At 40.8% G+C, this 23776-nt stretch overlaps 1 protein-coding gene and 1 long non-coding RNA gene across 2 annotated transcripts in view; one reads left to right on the top strand and one right to left on the bottom strand.

The window, feature by feature from the left end:
- LOC147016811 (uncharacterized) overlaps positions 1–9781 on the bottom strand; it is a 22917-nt gene extending 13136 nt beyond the window's left edge. Inside the window, exons 1-4 of the mRNA XM_085847952.1 lie at positions 9722–9781; positions 3703–3819; positions 924–1053; positions 1–76 (exon numbers count right to left, since the gene is read on the bottom strand). The exon at positions 1–76 is cut by the window's left edge and continues 20 nt beyond it. Coding sequence (XP_085704078.1) covers positions 1–76; positions 924–983 — 136 coding nt within the window. The 5' untranslated portion in view covers positions 984–1053; positions 3703–3819; positions 9722–9781. The remainder of the gene's footprint in view (positions 77–923; positions 1054–3702; positions 3820–9721) is intronic.
- A 10184-nt stretch (positions 9782–19965) lies between these two features.
- Positions 19966–21370, top strand: LOC147016810 (uncharacterized). The gene is made up of 4 exons (XR_015049699.1): positions 19966–20346; positions 20441–20599; positions 20852–20909; positions 21205–21370. It is a non-coding gene; the product is annotated as an uncharacterized LOC147016810 (long non-coding RNA).
- Positions 21371–23776: the final 2406 nt, after the last annotated feature.

Genomic DNA, 23776 nt, shown 5'->3' with positions numbered 1-23776 from the left:
CATCGAATAAACTTTGGGTGGACCTTTTGGCATGAGATTTTAACATCTCATTCAGTAGCTTCATGTATGTTTCCAGCTGCAAAACAAAGGCTTATGTAAGCGAATGGCAAAGCAAAGTTGATGATCATCATCACAAATTGTCTCAATAATTCAGCTTGGAATCTTGAAAGATTATTTATCAATGATAACCTTGTGGTGGGAAAAGAAATGTGTATAAAATTGCGAACCTTATGCACTGCTTTCACACACCTGGTGGTGTCATGGTTGGGATGTACGCTCCAAATCAGGGAGTTTGCTGGTTCGAATAAAGTACGAGTAATACTAAAAATTTATAAAATGGGACGTGCTGCTTTCTTCCTCGGCACTAAACATTTAAAAAGGGTAGAGGACGGACAACCATAGGTTGGCAATCATAGCACAGGCTTTGATGGACCTCATGGCCTCTTCTTGCATTGAGGTTACTTGTAAGTAGGAACTCATATAATTGTCGTTTTTGTTGTCGTTACTACAACAGTGAGTGAAAGACTGCAGATGGTGGAACTGTTTTAGAAGCCTCCACTTTTGTTTCATCTTTGTGGTGTAAATAACACCAACAGATTTTAGGATTCACACGCTCATATTTTGTGAACCCTTGAGTTGCCTTCCTTGGTGTTCCTACCTGAGCACAGAGGTCATGATGTTGTGACCCCAGGTTCAAATCCAATATACTCTCTTTGACCATTGTCTGTCCATGTACTTTACGTCATAGTCAAGGTAGAAGCGCACCTGAGCCTTCATGATTGTTCAATTAAAAGCATAAAAATATAACATGATAGTAAAATGCTGACACAGAAACAAGATTTTGCAAGAAATAAATGCAAGTTTAAAAACGCATTTTCTCATCTTATTCAACAGTCTGGCTCTCTCATACCCTTTCACGTTACCTTGACATGGTTTCCCTTGATGTCCTCATCAATGTTTAAAACCTTTACTTTGATTCTCATGTCTATGTTCGGAAGGGCCTTTTTTTTTCAAAGCCTCCTTCCGTCTTGACATCACCAAATGGGAAAAATTCTGGAATGTAAACAAGCTTTACGTGAACCAACAACACCTCATAGTTCAGTGGCAATAAAAACTGTTTACTTGGGCATTATATTCAAACAAAAACAGGTCAGGGTGGAAGGGAAACACACGATTATGACACAGGGTTATATCTTCAACACTATATTGATGAAATAGACCATCATGTATTTTTGTTTGTCTGACAGCGTGTTGGAAAGACGAAGTCATTGTCGATTGCACTTCATAGCTGAAGACAGCCGGTCACATGATACAAACTATGTCAATTTGTTCACAGTAAAGAAGCTGCTGCCCGGTCAGCAACCATATTCTGAGATAGCAAGCGATGTAAACCTGGGGTCGAGAAACTACATGAAGACAAGACAAATGGTTGAGACAGGGATTTTTAATTTTGCCAGGATGCCAGTGACAACTCGCTGCTCTTCGCGAAAATATAATGGAATCTTTAACGTGCACAAAATGAACGCAGCAGGCAGGACACCCAGTTTAACGTCCATGTGAGGGACGGAGCACACAATGATGCCTCGCCCTGCTTGCGAAACAGCAGGATGACATTTCATAGCTGGGACGATAAAAAATCATCAAAGAAGTGGTAAACAATGGTTACATCATTGCCACTTCAGGTAGATGGATAACCTTAACTAAATCAACAGTTTCTGCATTAAGAAAGGGTGCCGACAATAACTCACAGCTCTGTAATGAAAGATACCGTGGGATTATATTTATCCAACACCGCATGCTAATAAACAAATCCCCAGGTTAACATCCATCCAAGGGACGGTACATCAACCCAGAATCAAACCTAGAAAAGACAATACAAAGATCAGTGTGGTTACTCAGCAGAACTATTTTGAACTATCAATTAACAGTGAACAGGATATTAATAATCATATGAACAAGCGAACACAGAATACAACAGGGTTCCCACTCAATCTCAAAAATGAAATTCCCTGACATTCCCTGACTGTGTTGGTAAAGATTCCCTGACCTTTTCAAACGTAAAAATTTATAAAGTTATTTTAGTCGGCTCCTCCTCCCCTACACCGACTCCTTTCCATCACCATTTTGATTTATACATGGTGTACATGCAATCATTTTCAATGATTTTCTTATTTTTAAAATGCCAATACTAGCAGAAAATTGTGTCCGCTTCAAAATTTATTTGAATCTCAAAATATGTAGGCATGCTTTCGACAACTTCTGAATACCATTTTTGTTGGGAAATTAAACTGATTCTTCATTTGGGTGTTAACTTCGGTCTTTTTGAAAATGGTTCAGAAGAGAAAGTACACTTTCCCAGCTAGTACTGGCATTTTAATTTTTTTTATTAATATAAAACTTACAAAACACAAATCATACTGATGTCAAACGTGCCAGGTACCATGACTAGATCAGAATTATATCAGAAAAAAATTTAGCAACATTTAGAAAATCTAAATCTTGCAAAATAACAACGAAAAATTGATATTGTTAATGTGACATTGCAGACAAGCTAGAACACCCGATGATATTGCAGAAATGACTAACAGACTACTATATTGTACATTTTTCTACAAGCATCTGGTCCTAAAAAGGACCGTTTGTTGAACTTCGACGGTTAGGTGGGTACTCCTGTACCATTCCCTGCAGATGCAGGTACGTTCACCGCCGCAGAAGTGAAATTACTCAAATGTTACATGGGAAGTTGCAGTAACAGTCGAGATGTTATATACTAGAATTGCGAAAATGTCAATAACATCAAGCAGCGTGTGTAGCTTAGAATTATATGGTCGGCAAAAACTAGCAATTAAGGAAACAAATGTGAATTGTTTGAGTAACGTTATTACAATAGTTAACATATACAGTATGGACAGTTGCTTACATTAAGTGAAATGTCAGTTTGTTACTTCTTTAGTTTCTGTAGTTCTGCTATTTCCATATCAACCTTCCGAGATTCAGTTGCTGCTTCTTCCATAAATTTTGCCTTTTTAGTCTGAAGCACTCTTATCTGCTCACATGCTTTCTTTTTAGCTGCAGTCTTTTGATCGAGCTCACTTGTGGCTGTACATTTACATTCCAGTGCTGCTTGGTACCTGGCATGAGAACCCCTGACATACATCAATAGTGGCTTATCAATGTTCACAGAGGTGACTCCACCTTCTGCCTGCACAGCATCATGAAAAGCATCTGCCTGCACAGCATCTGCACAGCAAACAATTCATGAAAAGAGCAATAAAGAAAACTTTTATAATCATTAACAAAATAATTGACTGGGTGTAAAGGGTACTAATTAAGATCATTAGGCACTAATCACACATTTTCATGACCAACAAAAAAAATCCCTGACTTTCCCTGACCAACCTCAATTCCCTGACTTTCCCTGACTTTCCAGGTCAGTGGGAACCCTGTACAAGTTAAGAACAAACAGTTTGGCATGACAAATTAATTTTCCAATAAACTATCCAACAAAATTATTCTCTCCACAAGCGTAATGTGCAAATCCCAATAAGGGGCCTCACAAGGCAGAAGAAGTTCATCCTATTGTACATGAAGATATCTCCAAGAGTGCAAAGAGAAAACAATTTTCTTCACTTTCAGAGCAAATAATAAAAGGAATATCTGTCTCGCTTTACTGCAGGTAATGTCACTTGAATCCAAGTTCACCTTCGAGCTGCCAGTCTTTTCCAACAGGTTTTTCGAAACCAATTCATTTCTGGATGCTTCCACATCCTTTACAACCGCTGAATTTTTCTCCCTCGTATCGCCTTTGGTGAGAGCATGCTGTTGGAACATTAACAACATGATCAAACAGGTGTAGAAATCGAGGAAGCTGAATTAAAAAGTTATCATCGGGGATACCAATATAATCATCACAACCGGGTGTAGTGGCGTGCGCCTGAAATCCGGATACTCGGAGGCTTGGGTTGGAGGATCGCTTGAGGATGGGGGCTCTGTGCCGGGCCAAGCTATGAGAGGGTGTAGAGCAGCCAAGAATCATGGAGAAACCCAATCTTTATCCCTGTGTCGTAAGAGGCAACCAGGGTTGTGTCAGGAAGGGCATCCGGGGTAACACCTATGCCAAATCAGTATGCGGATCATAACGGTTGATCCGCTGTAGCGACCCCTTGCGGGAGCAGCCGAAAGACGAAGCAGAAGATACCAATAATCATCACACTGCAAATACAGATGTGTGAGGGCATGTCGAGAAAGAATGCCTCCTATTCTTTTTTCCAAAAGAAGGAAAGATATTTAAATGAAACAAACACTGGTTTGAACATTCATATTTATTCTACTATGGTGTATATTTATTACTCAACATAATCTGACTGCGGTCTGCACATTTCTGCCAACATTCAAATAGTTTTGTGATGGTGTCATGACAGAACCATGCATCCTGCTGACGAAAGCAGCGCTTCAAAGCGGCCTTGACATCATCGGAGGAAGAAAATGTTCTCCACGAAGGTTTTCCTCCATTGACCCTCTCTTATTCAGTCATCCCAACTCTCACATGGAGTCAGTCATACCAAATCTCACCTGCAGTCAGTCATCCCAACTCTCACATGCAGTCAGTCATACCAACTCTCACATGCAGTCAGTCATACCAAATCTCACCTGCAGTCAGTCATCCCAACTCTCACATGCAGTCAGTCATACCAACTCTCACATGCAGTCAGTCATCTCAACTCTCACCTGCAGTCAGTCATCCCAACTCTCACCTGCAGTCAGACATCCCAACTCTCACCTGCAGTCATCTCATCTCCAGTCAGTCATCACAGATCATTGTGAAAGACATCAATTGTCTTTGTCTCACTGTTCCCCCAAGATCCTCTGTCAGATAGTGAACCTGCTGCCCTGTCATTTCTCTCCTCCATGAACCAAGATTTCAGTGCAACACTAGAACGGCACTCGGTAGAGCGCATCCCTCCGCCAGACTGAACAATTTACGTTTTGTATCCCACTGATGGGCTGGATCTGAACCAAAATTGAATCGGCTTGATCTTGTCACCAAACCAACTCATCCACCTAATTTTGTCAAACTCATCCACAACTTTTTGAGATATCATGATATCTACATAAATCAAATTAGTATGGTGTTCGCACAGGCATGATGGGATGAATAGACTCCACCTGTCTCATTTCCTTGTTGTTCAGTGTACTGTATAGCTTTTGGCCCCATCTCTCAATTTTAGAAATGCAGCCTACGTTGACCTTTTGACCTCAACAATAATTGGTGGTTGGATTCAGTGAGCTGAAATGAAAATCCTGTTCAAATTTCCCGTCAATCAGATGAAAATTGACAATTTTAGATATTTGGCCGATGCTGACCCTTTGGCCGAAGTTAACGTTATGGGATAACTTGAATCCCTACAATCTCCAAAAGTTCCAAAACAATCGGCTGAGCAGTTTTGGCAGTCGGCGAGTGTGTGGCCGAAATTGCATTTTTTTGGTATTTGACCTTTTATTCCACCCGAAAGGGGTGGAGCCAAAATGATCGCTTCACACCTTCTTGCCATGTAGCAAGGGGTGATCATAACTACCAACTTTGGAGAATTTCTGCACAACCGTTTAAGGCCCAGTCACACCTTGACGTTTTTGCCAGCTTATGCCGATTTTTGGAAAATTTGTGTAAAACGCTGGTACATGTCGAATATGTTATGGGTAAGTTTTGATAACATTGAGAGCATGCTGAAAAACACTGCCATACGTCGTAGTACGCTGGCTTTCATCGTTGTACTTTTTGGTTGTCCTCAAATTTTCCATGCTTGAAATTTTAAGACTTATGCCAGCGTATGACTCACACGCTCCGCATAACGCTGGCCATAAGTTGTAGGCACATTACGCGATCGTTGACACACGTTACTTGTAAGTTACTCACAAGCCGAAACACGTCAAGGTAATGTTTAGCGAACCCGAAACTTATTTCTAACCTATGAGTAACGTGTTGTACGCACGATATGCGAACGTTGGCACATGTCGACAAAAGTTACTTGTAAGGTACTCATAAGTCAAAACACATCAAGGTAATGGTTAGCGTCAATGATCCAGACTCCATGGTTTTTTTTATTTTATTTTATTTTTCTTCGGTATGACAGTGATGTTGACACTTCGATTTGTAGTGCAGTTATAATATAATATAATTAAAAGGCTGCCGCTCAACGATTTAAATCATAACCGCACTAGAAATCGAAGTGTGAACATCACCGTCATACCGAAGAAAAAAACAAAAAACAAAAAAAAAACATGGAGTCTGGAACACTGACGCTAACCATTACCTTGAGTGTTTCGACTTATGAGTAACTTACAAGTAACTTTTGTCGACGTGTGACAACGTTGGCATATCGTGCGTACAACTTATTCCCATCGCATGCGGAACGTGTTTCATACGGCAAGTTCGTCGTAAAATGTTTAACACGTTTATAATTACAAGACGGACTCCACTTAATACGACGTATGATAGCGTACTTTAGCGTTCTATTCACGCATACCAAACTTTCCCATACCGTATTCGACGTGCGCCAGCGTTTTAGACGCATTTTTCAGAGGTGGCATACGCTGGCAATATCGCCAAGATGTGACTGCGATGTTGACACTTCCATTTCTCTGGCGGTTATGATTTGAATCGTTGTGTGGCAGCCTTTTAATAGGCTACGTCACGTCATCGTCGGCGATACGTGCAGCGCGCTATGCATAAGTTAGACTATCGTTGGGCATAGGTTATGAATGCCGACAACAGGCTAAGCATTCGTTGGTATAAGTTATCTATAAGACAACGAAAGGTTCTGTGTCCGTTACTAATATGTTATGCATACAACCAACCCGTTATGAATACGTCCGAATCTTCAAAAAAAACATCAAAAGTTCAACGTAAGCCAGCGTTTTACATACATTTTGATACGTTGCCATTGCTGGCTAAAACGTCAAGGTGTGACTGGGCCTTTAGGAGCACATGGTATGACGGACGAATATACGGACATACAGGTTCATTCATTTAAGACGCTGCCACCGGTTCAGCGCTGCGTCGCTCTCTGTGAATCCTTCATCTCCAAAGCTTCCAATTCTGAGCCTCCATTTCGAGCTATTGGATTCCTTTATGATTAGGCCTTTCCTTAATCACATCCTTCCATCTTGTCTCTGGAGCTGGCTCTCCAATTTTCCCCCATTGTCGACACAGGCACAGACCACGTCAGACTGCTCTTCGGCAAGCTGACAACTTCCTCTGTCCAGCTTTGATCCTCACTTCCTTGTTGGTTACTCTCTACATCCAGTGAATCCAAAGTATTCATCTCAGGCATCCAGGATCAAAATCAATCAGTCTGCTTTTCCTCGACTTCGTCCAAGTCCAACTTTCCGACCCATACAGCTCAACACAGAGATTGCTGCATTGTGTAACCTCATCTTGGTTTGCAGGCTCTTCAATTCTTCATCTCCACTTTGATTCTGCCTTGTCACCACAATCCACTTCAAACCAAATTTCTCACTTTCATCACTGATCCTTCCAAGGCGAGTTGGAAGTTCTGTAATTGTCACAGCCTGCAACACCACATCTTCTGCATCTCCCAAGTCCCGCAGTTTCTGATTTTCATCTGGATTCCTTTCCATACTTCGCTTTCTCGATCAACTACAGGGATACCTCACTTTACATCGAGGATGCGTTCTTGAAATAAGTGACTTAAATTGAATCAATTTTTTCCATAAGAAATACATCAATGGAATAAGGCTGGGTGGGGTATGTCGTAATTGTCATCTGTGATATTACCTTTGTGCCATAAACAGAGATAATATAAACACTCATTCCAACACATATTTTAACAGTAAAAAGTTGAAATAATTTTATTAAAGTGAATCCCATAAACTATGCACGCTTCTTTTAACACGATGTCACGAATCTCTCGACGTACCCACGGAAGGTTAACCGTCTCGAATCCACCATGTTCCATCCCATCGCGAACACTCCCATATAATACTAATCTAGTCTCCAATTTCATTGAACTAATGCTAATCCTTCCCCCATGAGGCTATTGCTGCTGTACTCCCAATAAGGCACAGATTTACGAGTGTGCCATGTGGGTTCCAAACATTTTCTTTCTTTCCTCTTCCCGACTGGGATTCCCCCACGATACGGAGAATCCAGCTGTGTTCGTCATGCTTATTGCTCCTCCCGCTTTCTGCACATGGTCGCCCCATGCAGTCTTTCTCATACCACTTACACACACAAGCATTCTCACGTCATTCCTCACACCACTTACACACACGAGCAGTCTTGAGGCCTTTCCACACTGACTCTTTCACTGCTTCAGCCCTGCAGTACACCGGTGCCCTCCCCAACCCCTCCTCGCACACTGGTTCCCGTGGGACCGGCGTCAAAACAAAACCCATTCACAATTTAAAATTTTCCAATCGTCCGCAGACAGGCGGTTTGCACTCACCAGAACCAAAACTAGTTAACTTTCTCAATAGTCTGCACTCGGATGGTTCCCTGGCATGGATCGTTTTCAACCTCTGTCACGCCGGGCTGTGTGGGCGTGGATTCCAAATTCATGAATCGAATTGCCATTGATAGTTTGAGGTGGAAATTGAAATTTCCATGTTTTAGGTGGACAATAATAAAGACTATGAACATCAGCCATGGTGGCACAGTGTCCAACTGCAGTGCTGCATAATCAGTCTAAATTTACATTCCGTACCATACAGGACTACAGGTACATGCCAACATGTCTTGAAATGGCAAAGCATGTGTGGCTGTGTGTGTGTCTGCAAACTTCATGACGTCAATGATCTCAACCTCTCAGCGTAAGATTGGGCAGGAAAATTTGCCACGGAAAAAGCCAAAGCACGTGACTTGTACGATGTCACTTCGATGTCAGGAGACGTAATCCAAAGCCTGGTTACCGACTGATTAACAACGCAACTTCAAATCAATGTAAAATGGAGGGAACATAAATCACGGTATCCCTGGAAATGAAACTCATCGTCTAAAGGTTCAAGAGATGGAAACTCTTCCAGTGTCTGACCGTGGAAAGAGCTTGATGGAATGATTGGGATCGGAAGATGTGCAGAAAAATAGAAACAGAAAGGACAGGTGGACCATGGAAATAGAGTGCAAGATTTTCCTTCTGATTTCTTGATCTTTTGCCGACAGATTGGTCACCTTCCTGTTGTGTTTTGTGCTGCCTCTTCTCCGGTCCAGCTCCTTAAACCTTCACCTTTCCATTTGGACAGAATGCAGGTTATAAAGAGAATAGCACTCAGTATAGCACACACCTCTGACAGGCTGAAGTTTACGTTTTGTATCCCACTGAGAGGCCGGATCTGCTTCCGGACATCAAAATAAAATCGGCTTGTTTTTATCACCTCCCCGACTCATCCACCAAAGTTTTGTCATAACTCGTCCACAGTTTTTTTTTGAGATTTCGTGCTGTCTATCGTTTTTGGCCCCGTATCTCAGTGGTGAAGAATCACTTTAAAAATTCTTGTATCCAAATCCAGATCCGTATCTTCACTAAAATTGAATTAATTTGTCCTCATCACACACCCTAGCTGTACAACAAGTTTTGTTCAAATCCTCCATATCTTTATGAGATATCCTGCTAACACACAACCAAACAAACAGAAAGACCGGGAGTGAAAACACAACTTCCATCCACCTTCGGTGGCAGAGGTTAAAATGGTAGTTTTAACTTACCTTAGTTCGTCCACATTTTTGTGCATTGAACACGTTCACCCTCTTCAAGTAATCGTTATACTTGTTATATTCAGCTAACGAACAAGTGACCTGAAATGAAAGAGGTTTCATAACTGTCAGGGAATGTGCACATTTACTCTAAATTCATATTGCAACACTTACGCTGAATATTGTTGCATTCTCCATGAAACTATTATAGGAGAGTGATGTTACTAATCAGCTCAGCAAAGTTCACACATTTACCTTCATGGTACGACTACCCAGTGTCAATAGTGACCCGTGAGCATCTGGGGCTCCACCAACCATTGTGGAAAAGCCGTCTGGCTGGCTAGAACCAAAAATGTCCATCATTGACTGGAAACAATGACATAAAGTCACTAAAAGGGAAAGACTCCTTCTTGTAGTCTAAGACCGAAGTCGATGCAACCACACCGAGCAGCCAGTACGTGTGCCAAAACGAATAAAGACTGCACCTTCACAAGTGAAGAAGATCTCAACATCACCAGGAGACAGAGCTTGAAACTGAAACAAAAAGCTGAAGAAGTGCTGTCTGCCCCCAAAACCAAACAAGAAATGAGCTCCAGACTAATACAATGAGGAAAACTGGAGCATACAGGAGGGGGAGAACATCATCGACTGGAAAGCGTATTCTGCGCATAAAGTACGGAAGATTGATTAAAAGGGTGAACGTTTCATGGACTATTAACTGAAGAAGTCCTATCAAAGTTTTACAAATGGATTCTCTGGGACTAATCCCAAATTTAACCCTGTGGAGGTTCAAACACAATGTGTGGGAGGCACACATGTGGGGTGCAGACACTTCCCCACAGGGCACAGGCTTCAATACTTTACACTGTCACGTTCATGAACCCCACACCAAATCAGCTTCAGCACTGTCGGGTAAAAGGCGGACATGCCGGGGGAATAGAGCCTGTCAATGACCAATGAGGTATTCCAACCACAAACTGGGAGCGAGCGGTGTTCTGTTGATCCATGCTTTAGCATGATCTAAACCACGTCGGCAACTTAGTAAGATTATCTTTATTTTATTCCTCTCCCAGTCTATCCGATGAAGCCGGAACGCAACGTGGAAAAATGCTGTGAAACAAACACGAATGTAGCTCTTAGAAACAATAACTTATCGAGACAAGTCTACATTAAAGAACGCATCTTCGGGATGCCGAATATAAATGCACAAAAAATAAACATACTATAAATCAAATGTAAACACACAATAAGAACAACACAGTATAACCATCGCATAGAAGGCCGATAAACATTACACATCCAAAAATCTGTAAAAAGTAAACTGCAATTCACATGAAGTCAGAGCACATTCCTGTTGGTGCAGGGAATATCATCCCATCTTGTTATCACTTGTTACGTAGCCTTCCTTTTTCAAAAATTCAATCCGTTGTGGATGCTGAACATAGTTCTCAAGAGATTTATCATGCAGCTTGTTATATTCCGGCTTGAACAAGAGCATGTGAGGATCCTCAAGGTTGAATCCTTTTGGAGGCTTGTGGAGCTGTAAAGTGTGGAAGAAGAACAGTTAACATTATTGAAATTTTGTGGACAGGTTCAGTGTTCACTCCTTTTCCTTCCTGTGTATTATTTTCACACTCATGTAATGCATCAGTGAGATTTTGTCACCCATTTCCTTTCTCCTCTGTATTTTTATCTCTTTCATGAGTCTCAACTTCTGTATATATATTTAAAGGTGTTTCGAGGCGCGCACACACACACACACACACACACACACACACACACACACACACACACACACACACACACACACACACACACACACCAAACCATTCTTTTATGCAGGGGTTACATTTCTAGGAACCCCTGTGAAAAGTAAGACCAAGCTCCGGTCAGGTCAAGTCAGCTCTGGGATCATGTGACGGAGCAGCGCTTCGCTCCGTCCACTTTCCACTGGCACTCCAGGGCCTCAGTCTGGCCATCCCCCAGGCAGATGCCTGGCCCATCCCCATCTCGTTGAGATGACGATCAACCTGCTGCAACCACGAGGCACATTGTCAGCCCACTGTCCTCATCCACTCACGATGCTCCCTCGCTAAGAGAATCTGGTGAGCAGGATCAGCATCAGGAAAATGAGCCACATGTCCATACAGCCGCAACTGATGCTCACAGACTATGCAAGTAACAAATCTCATTTGAGTCTCTCTCAGCAACCACTCATTGGATGAAAAGTCCTACCAGCGATAGCCAAGGATTCTCCGAAGAGATCTGGTACCAAAGGAATTCAGTCTCCGTCTCAGATCAAGATTGGAATCACCAATGACCTGAAGACTCAATCTTTTGTCCTGCACAGGTACCGGCAGCGCCACACCCCATGATCCGGTGAATCCATGACTCCCCAAGCCCGACCCAGATGTCTATTGACCTCTGGCTCACAGCCAGCAGCGACATGAATATCACTGCCAAGGTAAGTGAATCTCTCCATAACCTCAACATCCTTACCACAAACAGGTACAGACAAGACAACAGCATCCAATTTATCACTGAAAGCGAGGATCTTAGTTTTGATAAAGGAAACCCATGACCCCAGCAGCTCCGACACCTCATTGAGAACTTCAAGGAAGGACCCCAAAAGGATAGCCAGAGTCTCCGCAAAGATGACTACATCATCTGCGAAATTGAGGTCAGAGATCTCGACATTCCCAAACGATGCACCGCAGATTGATCGACACGACATTCTCCCCAGAATCCAGTCCATACAAGCGCTGAAAGGTGCGGGGGCCAGTACACACCCCTGACGAACACCAGTAATAACTGGAAATAAGTCAGAGATGGAATCACCACATCTCACAGCACTCAGCACCATAATACAGTTCAGACATCAGATTGATCAGTTTTATGAGCACCCCACGGAGACCAACAATGCTCCAAAGGGCATCCCAAATCACTGAATCCAACGTTTTGCAGAGATAAACAGAGGCTGCAAGCAGCCCCTGACGAAACTCTCGTCTGCGTTCAGTAAGGACCCGAACGGCAAGGACACGATCAATCGTTGACCTCTTTGGTGTAAAGCATGACTGCTCAAGCAGATGGTGGCGAACCCAATCAAGAATTATCCCAGCAAAGATTTTGCCTGGTAATGAGAGCAGCACCACCTCTTGGCAGTTGTTGCTGTCCTGGCGATAACCCTTCTCTTTCGGGAGAGGGACAACAAGGCCCCTCTTCCAGTCAGTTAGGATGATGCCTGTGTTTCAGGCAGAGGACAGAACTGCATGCAACGACATGAGTACAGCATTTCTACCAGCCTTGAGAAATTCAGCATGGATGCCACAGATGCCCAGAGCTTTACCCCATTTCAACCGGTTCACTGCAACCTGTTTCCACAAACGAAGGTGGATCCCAGTTGATTGTAGGGTCAGCAGTAGGGATAGCAACACCCCTGACATCCACATCAACAGCTGGTGGCTCAGCCTATTACAGCCACTCAAAGTAACCGGCCAAACGGGCCTTCACGTCGGACTCCACTGTCAACAGCCCACCACCCTCCACTCCAACTACAGTACACTGAGGGACGGGCTTGGAGGAACGCAATGCGCAAACCCTAACAGCAGGACGAGAATCACCTGACCACAGGTGATGCTCCACCCCCTCACCGATTCCTCGCACATCAGCCTCCTTGTCCACCCTCAGCACACATACAGTTTTATGCCTCAACCCCCTAAAAAGCTCAGCTCTGCCATTAAGTCTGACCTTGTGACTCTGGTCAATGGTATCCAGTGTCCCTTGAGAGAGAAAATTCTTCTTCGCCCAATGGTGAGTTCCAAAACATCCATCGGCTACATCAAGGACGGTGGTCTTAAAGCACTCCACAACTTTTCAGGATCCCAGAAAACACCCAAACCCCCCAAATCCACACTTAACCTGTTCGCAAACTCCTCAGCAGCTCCCCTCATCCTTTAGCTCTCAACATCAGGCCTTGGCTGGGATTGTACCATTCTCCAACATTAAAGTTGCAACTTCAGATTTGCCACCAAATGCCTGTGGTCAGTGTTGAGGAACTGAGCACTCCGGTTGACCCTGCAGTTCTGGATCATCCTCCAGCAACCATCAACGAGCACATGGTCAATCTCCTTTGCTACACCACCAGCGCTAGAAGTCCAGCGATGAACCTGTGGGCACTGAAACCATGAACCAGCCACCCTAAGTCCATGACTTCTTGCAAAGTCATGGAACTTAGTGCTATTCTGATTCACAGTTCCAGACCCATAGGGACGAACACATGTCTCATAACCATCCATATCAGTTCCAGTCGATGCATTGAAATCCCCCAAGAGTATAGGAGCATCTCGCCTGGGGCACTGATCAACCACAGACTCGAGCGCGGCATGGAATGTGTCCTTCACGGTGAGATCAGTCGCCTCAGTCGGAGCTTATACAGAGACCAGGGAAATCACACCCAAGGAGTGATGAATCCTTCGTCTCATAATACGCTTGTTCAACAGTGTTACCTCAATTATCACTGGAGTCAGTTTATTGGACACAGCTACAGCAACTCCGAGGACATGGTTACCACCAGAGCGACCAGACCAAGAGTAGGTGGAACCACACACCATGATCTCGACGCAATCCGTTCCCCGAACCTCAGAGAGTGCTGCAATACCGATGTCCAAACACTTGAGCTCAGATGATAACAGAGGCAGGTGATCATCCTCTCTGAGGGATAGCACATTCCAGGTATCCACCCGAAGGGACCGCCTCAGGTTAACCCAAGGAGACCACTGTCTGGTGAACGACACCTCAGCACTACCCCGACATACACTTCCGCAATCTGACCAGGGAAGGTTACCCCATGGTTTTCCTCCTTTTATCAAAGAGTGGTGGTCCTGAAAACTTTGCCCCAATCCCGTCATCCATTGAGCTGTCCTGCGGAGGGCAGCTACACAGGAGGTACTCCAATGGAATTGTTTTTCAGATTTATTTTTGCTTTTGGTACTTTTTGCGGAATGAAGGGTTTTACGGTGGCCGGAATGCAAATCCTGCCACCAACCTCCTCATAAAAATTAACCCAAGCCAACTGCAGGAGGATGTCCGCAGACACAGTTGGGCAGTAGATATGAATGGCCAGCATATATATATATATATATATATATATATATATATATATATATATATATATATATATATATATATATATATATACTATATATATATATATATATATATATATATATATATATATATATATATATATATATATATGTATATATGTATATATATATATATATGTATATATATATATATATATATATGTATATATATATATATATATATATATATATATATATATATATATATATATATATATATATATATATATATATATACAGTATATCTATATATATATACAGTATATATATATATATATATATATATATATATATATATATATATATATATATATATATATATACAGTATATCTATATATATATATATATATATATATATATATATATATATATATATATATATATATATATATATATATATGAGATACATCAATAGATACAGGGAGTTGAAAGAGATGGAGAGTGATAGAGAAAGAAAGAGGGACAGAATAAATAAATAAATAAATAAACAAATAAATAAATAAAAAGGAGTTTACCGTTTGTGACAAACCAGCACGACAAAACGTTGCCTCCCATGTTGGCTTCACTGCCAGCTTCACACCTATCAGCTCATTGACCAATGGTGGTAAAAATTGCATTGGTCGTTTCTGCACGGCACACAGGGGATTTAACACTCGGTCAATGGTTCAGAGATTGAACTCCACCAGAAAAACACAAAAATCAATTTCGCAGGAGTGGGAAAACATAAGATGAACATCAACATCAAGGAGTTCATCAAGTACTCTTTGCAATGAGCTATTCATTTCACATTGTACGAAAGATTGGATATTAAATTGACAAAATGGATGACAGCAATGAAGTAGAATGTGAGGAAAATATTGTGATTACAAGTGTGGTGGAAAAGAACTCAATTTCAGCACACAAAAGAGAATCTTTAATACAATACATACGTGCACATACTGGAGAAAATACAATAGAATTCTCAAAAAATAAACCACACCAATGCAAGCCCGACACATGAAACAGGGACGAGTGTGGGAAATGATTGAACAAGCAGGATAAAAGAGAAAAAGCTTTTCATCTGTGAAAGAGTAACTATTCCCACTGTTCGAAATCAAAATAATTGCTTTCTGCTCCTGAGAAAGGAGTGAGAACATGCTAAACAATGTAGACAAAGCCCAAGTACAGCCAATCAGAAAAGAGCACAACAGCCCCTTCGAGATCCCCCAGGGTTTGGAGGTACAGACAGTTATACAGATCAAGGGAATGACTTTTTGAGACATCCTGTTCACAGACAAACGGGTGAAAACGTAACCTCTGCCAACCTTCATTGGCAGATAGTGTCGGCTCGAGGGTGGAGTTTGTGGCCATCGCAAAAGTACAAACTCACCCATGATTTTATTGTTGTACATACCAAGACCTTTCAAAAAAAATTGGATGACAAGCCCAAATCTGTATAGATTTTGCTACAGAGGGCGCTTTTCAAAATGGCCGCCATAAGTATTACTTTTGAGCATATCTTGGTCTGTGAGACTCATAGAGACATGATATTGGTGCCTAAACCAATGTTTTCAGAGTCAAGGAACTCAATAAGACCAATAACAATTACATTGGGTCCTTCGTTTGCGGCAGCCATCTTGAATTTCAAAATGGCCTCCATTCAAAATCGCAGTTTTCCATATATCAGTCATCAACACACATAGACGCTTGATGTTGGTGGCTATACTCATGTATTTAAGCCCAAGGAATCAAATTATAAGAGTATAATAATACAATGGTTCATTGAGACCAGCAAAAATCTTCTTGAGTATATTCAGGTAACCTATAATTCCAACATGACGCCCATAACTATTATCACCAAAATCATGGGTGACTTTGTACTTTTGCGATGGCCACGAACTCCCCCTAGAGCCAGGAATATATGGTGTCCATCACAAAATTGAAGATTTGCTGCTTTCTTTAATCATTACGTTTAAAGATCTTCATTTAACAAATCAACTCACTGTAATCCACTTCTTTTTTATTTCAGATAAATTCTGAAGACAATCACTAATACAAGACCTAATTGGTTCACGAGTCAGTAAGTGACCACTATATTCGTTATGGGTGTGTGTCTGTCTGTCTGTCTGTCTGTCTGTCTGTCTGTCTGTCCCGAGCATAGCTCTGTGGGGTTTGATCCGATCCTGAAAAAATTTGGGTGGGAGGTTTATATCATGATCTAGTTGTGTTTTCCTGAGAATGGGCGCGCTGCGCCCATTATGGGCGGAGCCACACCAAAAAAACATGTGTTCTTAGGGGGTAGCCGATTTCAAGTTACATCTTCTCTGATGGGGGTTTGTCGAATCTGGCAGTGGCTTCGGTATTTCGTTAGCCCAATGGCACCTGCATAACCCCACGGAGCTCGATTTTTCATTTTCGTCCCAAGGTCCAGGTCACAAGGTCACGAACTTAGAAAATGTCAAAAAAAAATCAATAAATTGGGCATCGAGCTCCTAGGGTTTTCAACTGTTTCGAATGAAAGTTGGTATGCAAGTAGTGCTCTTCGAGTACTACAACTTTCATCATTTACGTTTTTCTCAATTCCCACTAGTTTGCCCGTGGCGTCCCCTCGAAGGTCAAAAAATAAAAAAGGCGAACCGTGTACAGTGTACATTGCTCGTGAACCATCGCCGTCTCCAGACTTATCCACAATCAGCAATGTAATTTGTACAGCTTTCGGGGACAGGAGTTGGTGATTTTGACTGGACAAAGTGTGTAATTTGTCAAGAGCCAACACAGGGAAAACTGATCAGCACACCCAACGGGTGTAAATGAATACGGGAAGCTAGTGACATACGAAACGACTGTAACAAAACGCATAAAGTTGATGCCAGCCGAGAGTGACTTCTTCTATTATCATGTTTCCAACCAGTGCTACAAGAAGTACACCAATGCGAATCTACTCAGACGCATCCAGGAAGGAAGGAAATCACAGAAAGCATTTCTATCCTCAGAAGAATCTGGCAGTCTACATGGGGTTGCGACTCGTGCTCACTCCGTTGTACGTTCACCTCCAAATCCTACAGATGCATATAGTGTGAACTACTCGATGAACTGTATCATTTGTAACAAGAAGTCACACAAACAAAATATCGTATATCTGAGTCGAACCGCGCTACTTCACTTTTACAAGCAGCAAACTTCTTCCAGGATGACATTTTCAGTTGAATGTGTGGCCTCCAGGATGAGCATGCAGTTTTTGGAGCTGACTTGTATTATCACAAACAGTGCATGACATCATACATCCAAAAGTTTGAGAATGCTCAACGTTCAACTGGCGATACACCAGAGCTGAACCCCAAGCAGCGTGCATGGAGTGATATCATTTCTTAGTTAGAAGAGGGACTGAAAAGTGGCAATGGCTATGAACTAAGTATAATCAGAGACCAATTGAATAGACTTGTGGAGGACGAGCATCAATTTCACAATAGAGATGTGAAGATATATTTTTTAGACACTTTGGTAGTAGCATTGATTTTACATATCCTGACCAGTTGCGAAAGTCTTTGATGGTTTATAGTGTGCCATGAAATAGAGCAGATGTTTTTGCAGAGCGTATTCGCTCCATTGATCCTGTACAGGTTTGCACCAGTGTGCTGCGGCAAAGTCTTGATAGTCATGATTTTAACCTTGATGATAGATTCTGTGATGCTCAAGATCTAAAACATGCATGCTCCAGTATGAGAATGCCAGAACTGATACTTAGGTTTTTCGGATATTTATACAATTTCAACCCCGAGACATACCCCAGCTGAAGCTGTAATGACGGAAATAGATCCTACAGCAGAAGATGTAGATGATGAAGAGTTAGATGACGATGCATGTGAAACAGAGAATAGTGAGGGTCGGAATAAGAATGATTCCAAACAGACTGCTGATTGTTGCCTCTCTTCTCAACGTTGCAGTAAGATCCAAGCTCTGTTTCAGACGATGTATTATGTACATCATTGTGGCAAAAGGAGAACGCCAATGCATGTAATGAATGCTGAATCAGCTCACAGTCTCGGGCATGGAGGGAAAATCATCACCAATATCTTGAATCGTCAAGGGCTTGCGCTAAGCTATGGAGAACTGCGACGATATCAATATGACATTGCAACCTACACTGCACAGCAGAATAGGCAGGATGTTGCACTACCAGCTCATTTTGATCCTGGAGAATTCACATCAGCAGCCGTTAACAAATGGGATCACGAAAACAAATGGCAAAGAATACTGATTCTGGCTCACTTTTCCCCATGTAAATGAATGGGGGATTTTCAGTGATGAAATTTTTCTTTTTTTTCCCCTAAAAAATAAATCCCCTTTTTAGCCCAAGGTATATTTATTTGTCTCCCCTTTTAACCTGGGGACACTATTTTTCAAATAACCCATGCAATAAGATAAAGATTTGTTGAAGGTGATTCTAAAGAAATATCTGAAACGTCTAAGCCTCGGGACACTCTTTATCAAATAACCGATGCATATTGTTTAGCTCACTCATTGAACCTGTAAACATTTGTTCATTCTCAAATTCCTTCAATAGTTTAATTTTCTTTGCACAATAATCCCCATCTAAAATATTGAAAAACAAAACATTTGAATCTTTATATTTTTTAAGATACCCCTTTTGTGCCATTACGAAATGATAAACTTCTCTTAATGATCTCATCTGGCCACCGCCCGAGTTGCAAATCATTTTTGTACATAAACCACGCCATAAAAAAAAGTTTTGTTTCAAATGTTTTCAGTTCGTGTCATGAAAATGAGGAAGTGTTTTTTTTTGACACGGTCGTACTGTGTGAATGAGGAAGTGTTTTTGGACAGTCATGCTGTGAAAAAATAGGAACTATTCTCTGAGCCAAGGCCTCGTGTTTCTATTTTATCTCAGAACACGAACAGGCTTTTAAACATGTTTAATCAAAATCATTTTAGGGCATTTTAAGTATGTTTTAAAAATGATTCATACAATTTGAGAATATATCGCCCAGTTATTTTCCAAGCTGTCTCGCCCGAAGCGTCATTTCCTGTGGCCACACCCAATGATTAAGCAATCTCCTCATAGTTGCCTTATAAGTGATTCGCCAGACAAAGTTTCTGCCAAACGGGATTTTCATTTTTACAACTGAGACATGAGCGATCTTTCTTCCGCGAACAAAACAGCTCAACACAAAGTTGGTAAGCCTGTGTATAGGTTCCTCTTTGAACGATGAAGCAATTGATTATAAATTAAATCGTGATAATTCTGATTTTTTTTTTTTTCTTAGCAGGTCCTTGGAAGAAGAGCAGTTTACATATCACGACGAGGTGCATGAAATTAATGCTCTTATTGAAGAGGTCAATCATCTTAGAAGAGAATTGAAAAACATTTTTAATGACTGACACGACGTCTTATCACGGCCTCTGATCTTTTTGCCATCTTGTACCAATGGTAAAAAAAACTGAGACATGGACTCACTCTCTTCCGATGAAGATAACAGCTCACTACAAAGTTGGTAAGTTTGTGTATGGTTTCCTCTTTGAACGATGAAGCAATTGATTATAAATTAAATCGTGATAAAGCGAAAATATATATTTTTTTCCTGGCAGGTCCTTGGAAGAAGTGGAGTTTACATATCACGATGAAGTGCATCAAATGAATGCTCTTATTGAAGAGGTCAATGATTTTAGAAGAGAATTGAAAAACATTTATAATGACTGGTACAAAGTCTTATCACGGCCTCTGATCTCGAATGAATTAAACCAATGGTGAGACATGTGTGTGTGTGCGTGCGTGCGTGCGTGCGTGCGTGCGTGTGTGTGTGTGTGTGTGTGTGTGCGTGTGTGTGTGTGTGTGTGTGTGTGTGTGTGTGTGTGTGTGTGTGTGTGCGTGTGTGTGTGTGTCTCTCTCTATCTCTCCCTGTCTGTCTCTTTGTATCTCTCTCTGTCTGTCTTTCTACCGACCTCTCTCTGTCTGTCTCTCCATCTATACCCTTGACTCATTATTTTATTTTTTTTCAGCTCGATCACACAACATAAGCTGTTGAAGCAATCTGGTACAACACATGATTTTCTGGAGGTAAATGTTTCTGAATTATTATTTAGTTATTTGTTTATTTATTCTTTTATTAATATCACTCTCTCTTTGGAATGTCGCCTTATGTTGGTTGCATCATTAGTTTGGACGCGGTTTTGCCAGTACACTGGAATTCATTTTATTGGCCTTGGAAAGATGACAGGCTGAGTCGGCCTCCTGGTGTGTTAATTCAGTGGTCAACGAGGCTTGAACTTAGAACCAACACCAGGCTTACTCATATTACCATGTAATTATCTTTATAAAACCTAATTATTATCCACTTTTTGTATCAAAACAGAATATGGTGTCTGAGTTTCGACATCACAAGACATCTGAAGAAGATTGCTGGGAAAGATTATACATTCTCGCAAATGAATATTTAATATTTTCAATTTTGATTAATTATATTTGTTTTGTTTACAATTACTTGATTTTGAATTTCAAAAAGAGAATCAAGACATGAAGGAGAGGGCATGTGTGGGAGCAGGGTTTATGTGGGCAGGGTTTATGTGGGTGGGGCTTGTGTGGGCAGGGTTTATGTGGGAGGGGTGAATGTGGATGAGGCTTATGTGGATGAGGTTTGTGTGGATAAATGGATGGGTGGATGGGTGGATGAGTGGAGCTTGTGTGGATGGGTGGATAATTTTTTAATTAAATAAACATGTTGTGTGTGGGGAACTAATTAACTAATCACTAATTATGTGAATATGATGAATATGGGTGGAGCTTGTGTGGAGTTTGTGTGTGTGGAGTTTGTGTGGAGCTTGTGGGGGGTTTGTGTGTGGTGGGGTTTGTGTGGGGTTTGTGTGGGATGGGGTTTGTGTGGAGCTTGTGTGGGGTGGGGTTTATGTGGGTGGGTTTTGTGTGGGCGGAGTCAAAAAGGGGCGGAGTCAAAAAATTTCAATTTTTCTTTGTCTTTTGTAATTCCTGTGAATAAAATGAACCTAAAATCTCTTCCCCTTCCAAATCATATATCTTATAAGTCAAAGGAACCGTATCTCTTACATCAACAATTTAAAAAAAGTTCTTTCGTCCATCGTTTAGTAAAACCCTTTTCAAAATGAGATTTCCACCTATATATTCTTACGATATCACCAACTTTGAACTTAGGTTTTCTGACATTAATCTCTTTTTCATATTTTAATTTTGAAAATGTTTCTGATGGTTTCATATTTGTTGACGTGTGAACCGTGTCATTATACTTATCCACAATATCCTGAATAAAAGATGACCATTGTTGTGAACCGAGTTGTGTGAATTTTTTATATAATCTCTCTTTTAAGGTACAATTAAAACGTTCAACAACAACTGCCTTCCCTTCATTAAAGGTACTGTATAATGTAATACTGTTATTTTTTAGAAAATTCACAAATGTCTTGTTATAAAACTCTCTACCCTCATCAGTCCACAATTTTTTTGGTTTTCTCTTACTTTTATTAAATATCTGTTGAAAGGCTAACATAAGAGTATTACCTGTTTTGTTTTTTAATGGTACAACCCATGCGTATCTACTTCTCAAATCAATAACAGTTAAAGCATACTTGTACCCCTTATCATGATTGAGTTCAATCAAATCAGCAGACCAGATATAATCTACTTCCTTGGAATAAACTTTCCTTCTCTGAAACTTTGTGAATATTGGTTTATGTAATTCATCAGCTAATTGCTCTTCAGTCTTAATGATATCATTAGAGCCTATAAGTTTTTTGAATTTCCAAGTCCAAGTTTCAATTTAGCACTGATCATCTTCTTCACAATGAACCGATCAACTTTTTCTCTCAAGGTTGGATTTTGTATCAGAGACAACTTATACAACATTTCTCTATCAGCTTCATGCTTTTCTTCCAACGTTGTGGTATTCCCATAATCAATATCGTGTCTCATGCACACTTCATCAACTCTATTGATGGGCTCACTCCAGGATTTAGGATTGTCTGCCTCATCTAATCTTTTATCCAAATTTGTGCCTGGACCACAGAAAGAATACCCTGGTAGATGTAATTCCCCTGGTATTCCAGTAGTTGTAAATTTACTTCCTGATAAAAACTTTTGTATATCTCCTCCGAGTTTGTGTTTGGAGATAAATAGATTTTTTTTTGAACCACACACCGAACATATACCTTTTTGTATAACCCTGTTATTTTTACTTTTAATATATGAAATATTTTTAGTATTAGATTTCTTTTTACATTTGAGACAATAACTCATTTATTTATGAGAAAAATTCCTGCAGAGTGCAAAAACCTTTTTAGTTTCCAACATGCACATTTGAATCTTAATTTTTAAAACATAAAGAATCCTTAGAAATGCCTTCACTCTCTCCTCCATTTATTGAAGAAAAAAAAAAAATGAAAAACTTGAATTAAAATCCATATCTTGTCGATGTCAATAGTCTTGTCGAAAGTATTGCAAATAGACTTGTCAATTCTTTGTTTTCCTCCTCGGTGGGTTGAGTTATTTTCTTTAATACCCCTAATCTTTTTTTAATCTCACTGGTTTCCATATTTTGATATTTATTCATTCTCTCTCTTTCCTCCCTCTCCTCCCTCTCTCTCTTCTCTCTTTCCTCCCTCTCTCTCTTCTCTCTCTTATCTCTTTCCTCCCTCTCTCTCTTCTCTCTATTCTCCCTCTCCTCCTTCTCTCTCTTCTCCTTTTCCTCCTCTTCCCTCTCTTCTTCAACTCCTTCCTCATCCCTTATTATCCTTGAATCGCTTACACCCCATAGAATATCATACATATATTCATCGGGATTTCTTGTTATTCCTGAATCCAAAATAATTTTTTTTACAACAGGAAACCAATAAAATTTCTTTTGAATTTCTAAAAGAGCCTTACCTTTTCTTAACTTTATAATTTTTTCATTATTTAAC

The sequence above is a fragment of the Eptatretus burgeri genome, chromosome 11 (assembly GCF_056783735.1).
Source record: "Eptatretus burgeri isolate ZD-2024b chromosome 11, Ebu_testis_v1, whole genome shotgun sequence".
Taxonomy (NCBI): Eukaryota; Metazoa; Chordata; class Myxini; order Myxiniformes; family Myxinidae; genus Eptatretus; species Eptatretus burgeri.
This window is presented reverse-complemented; position numbering and strand designations above follow the sequence as displayed.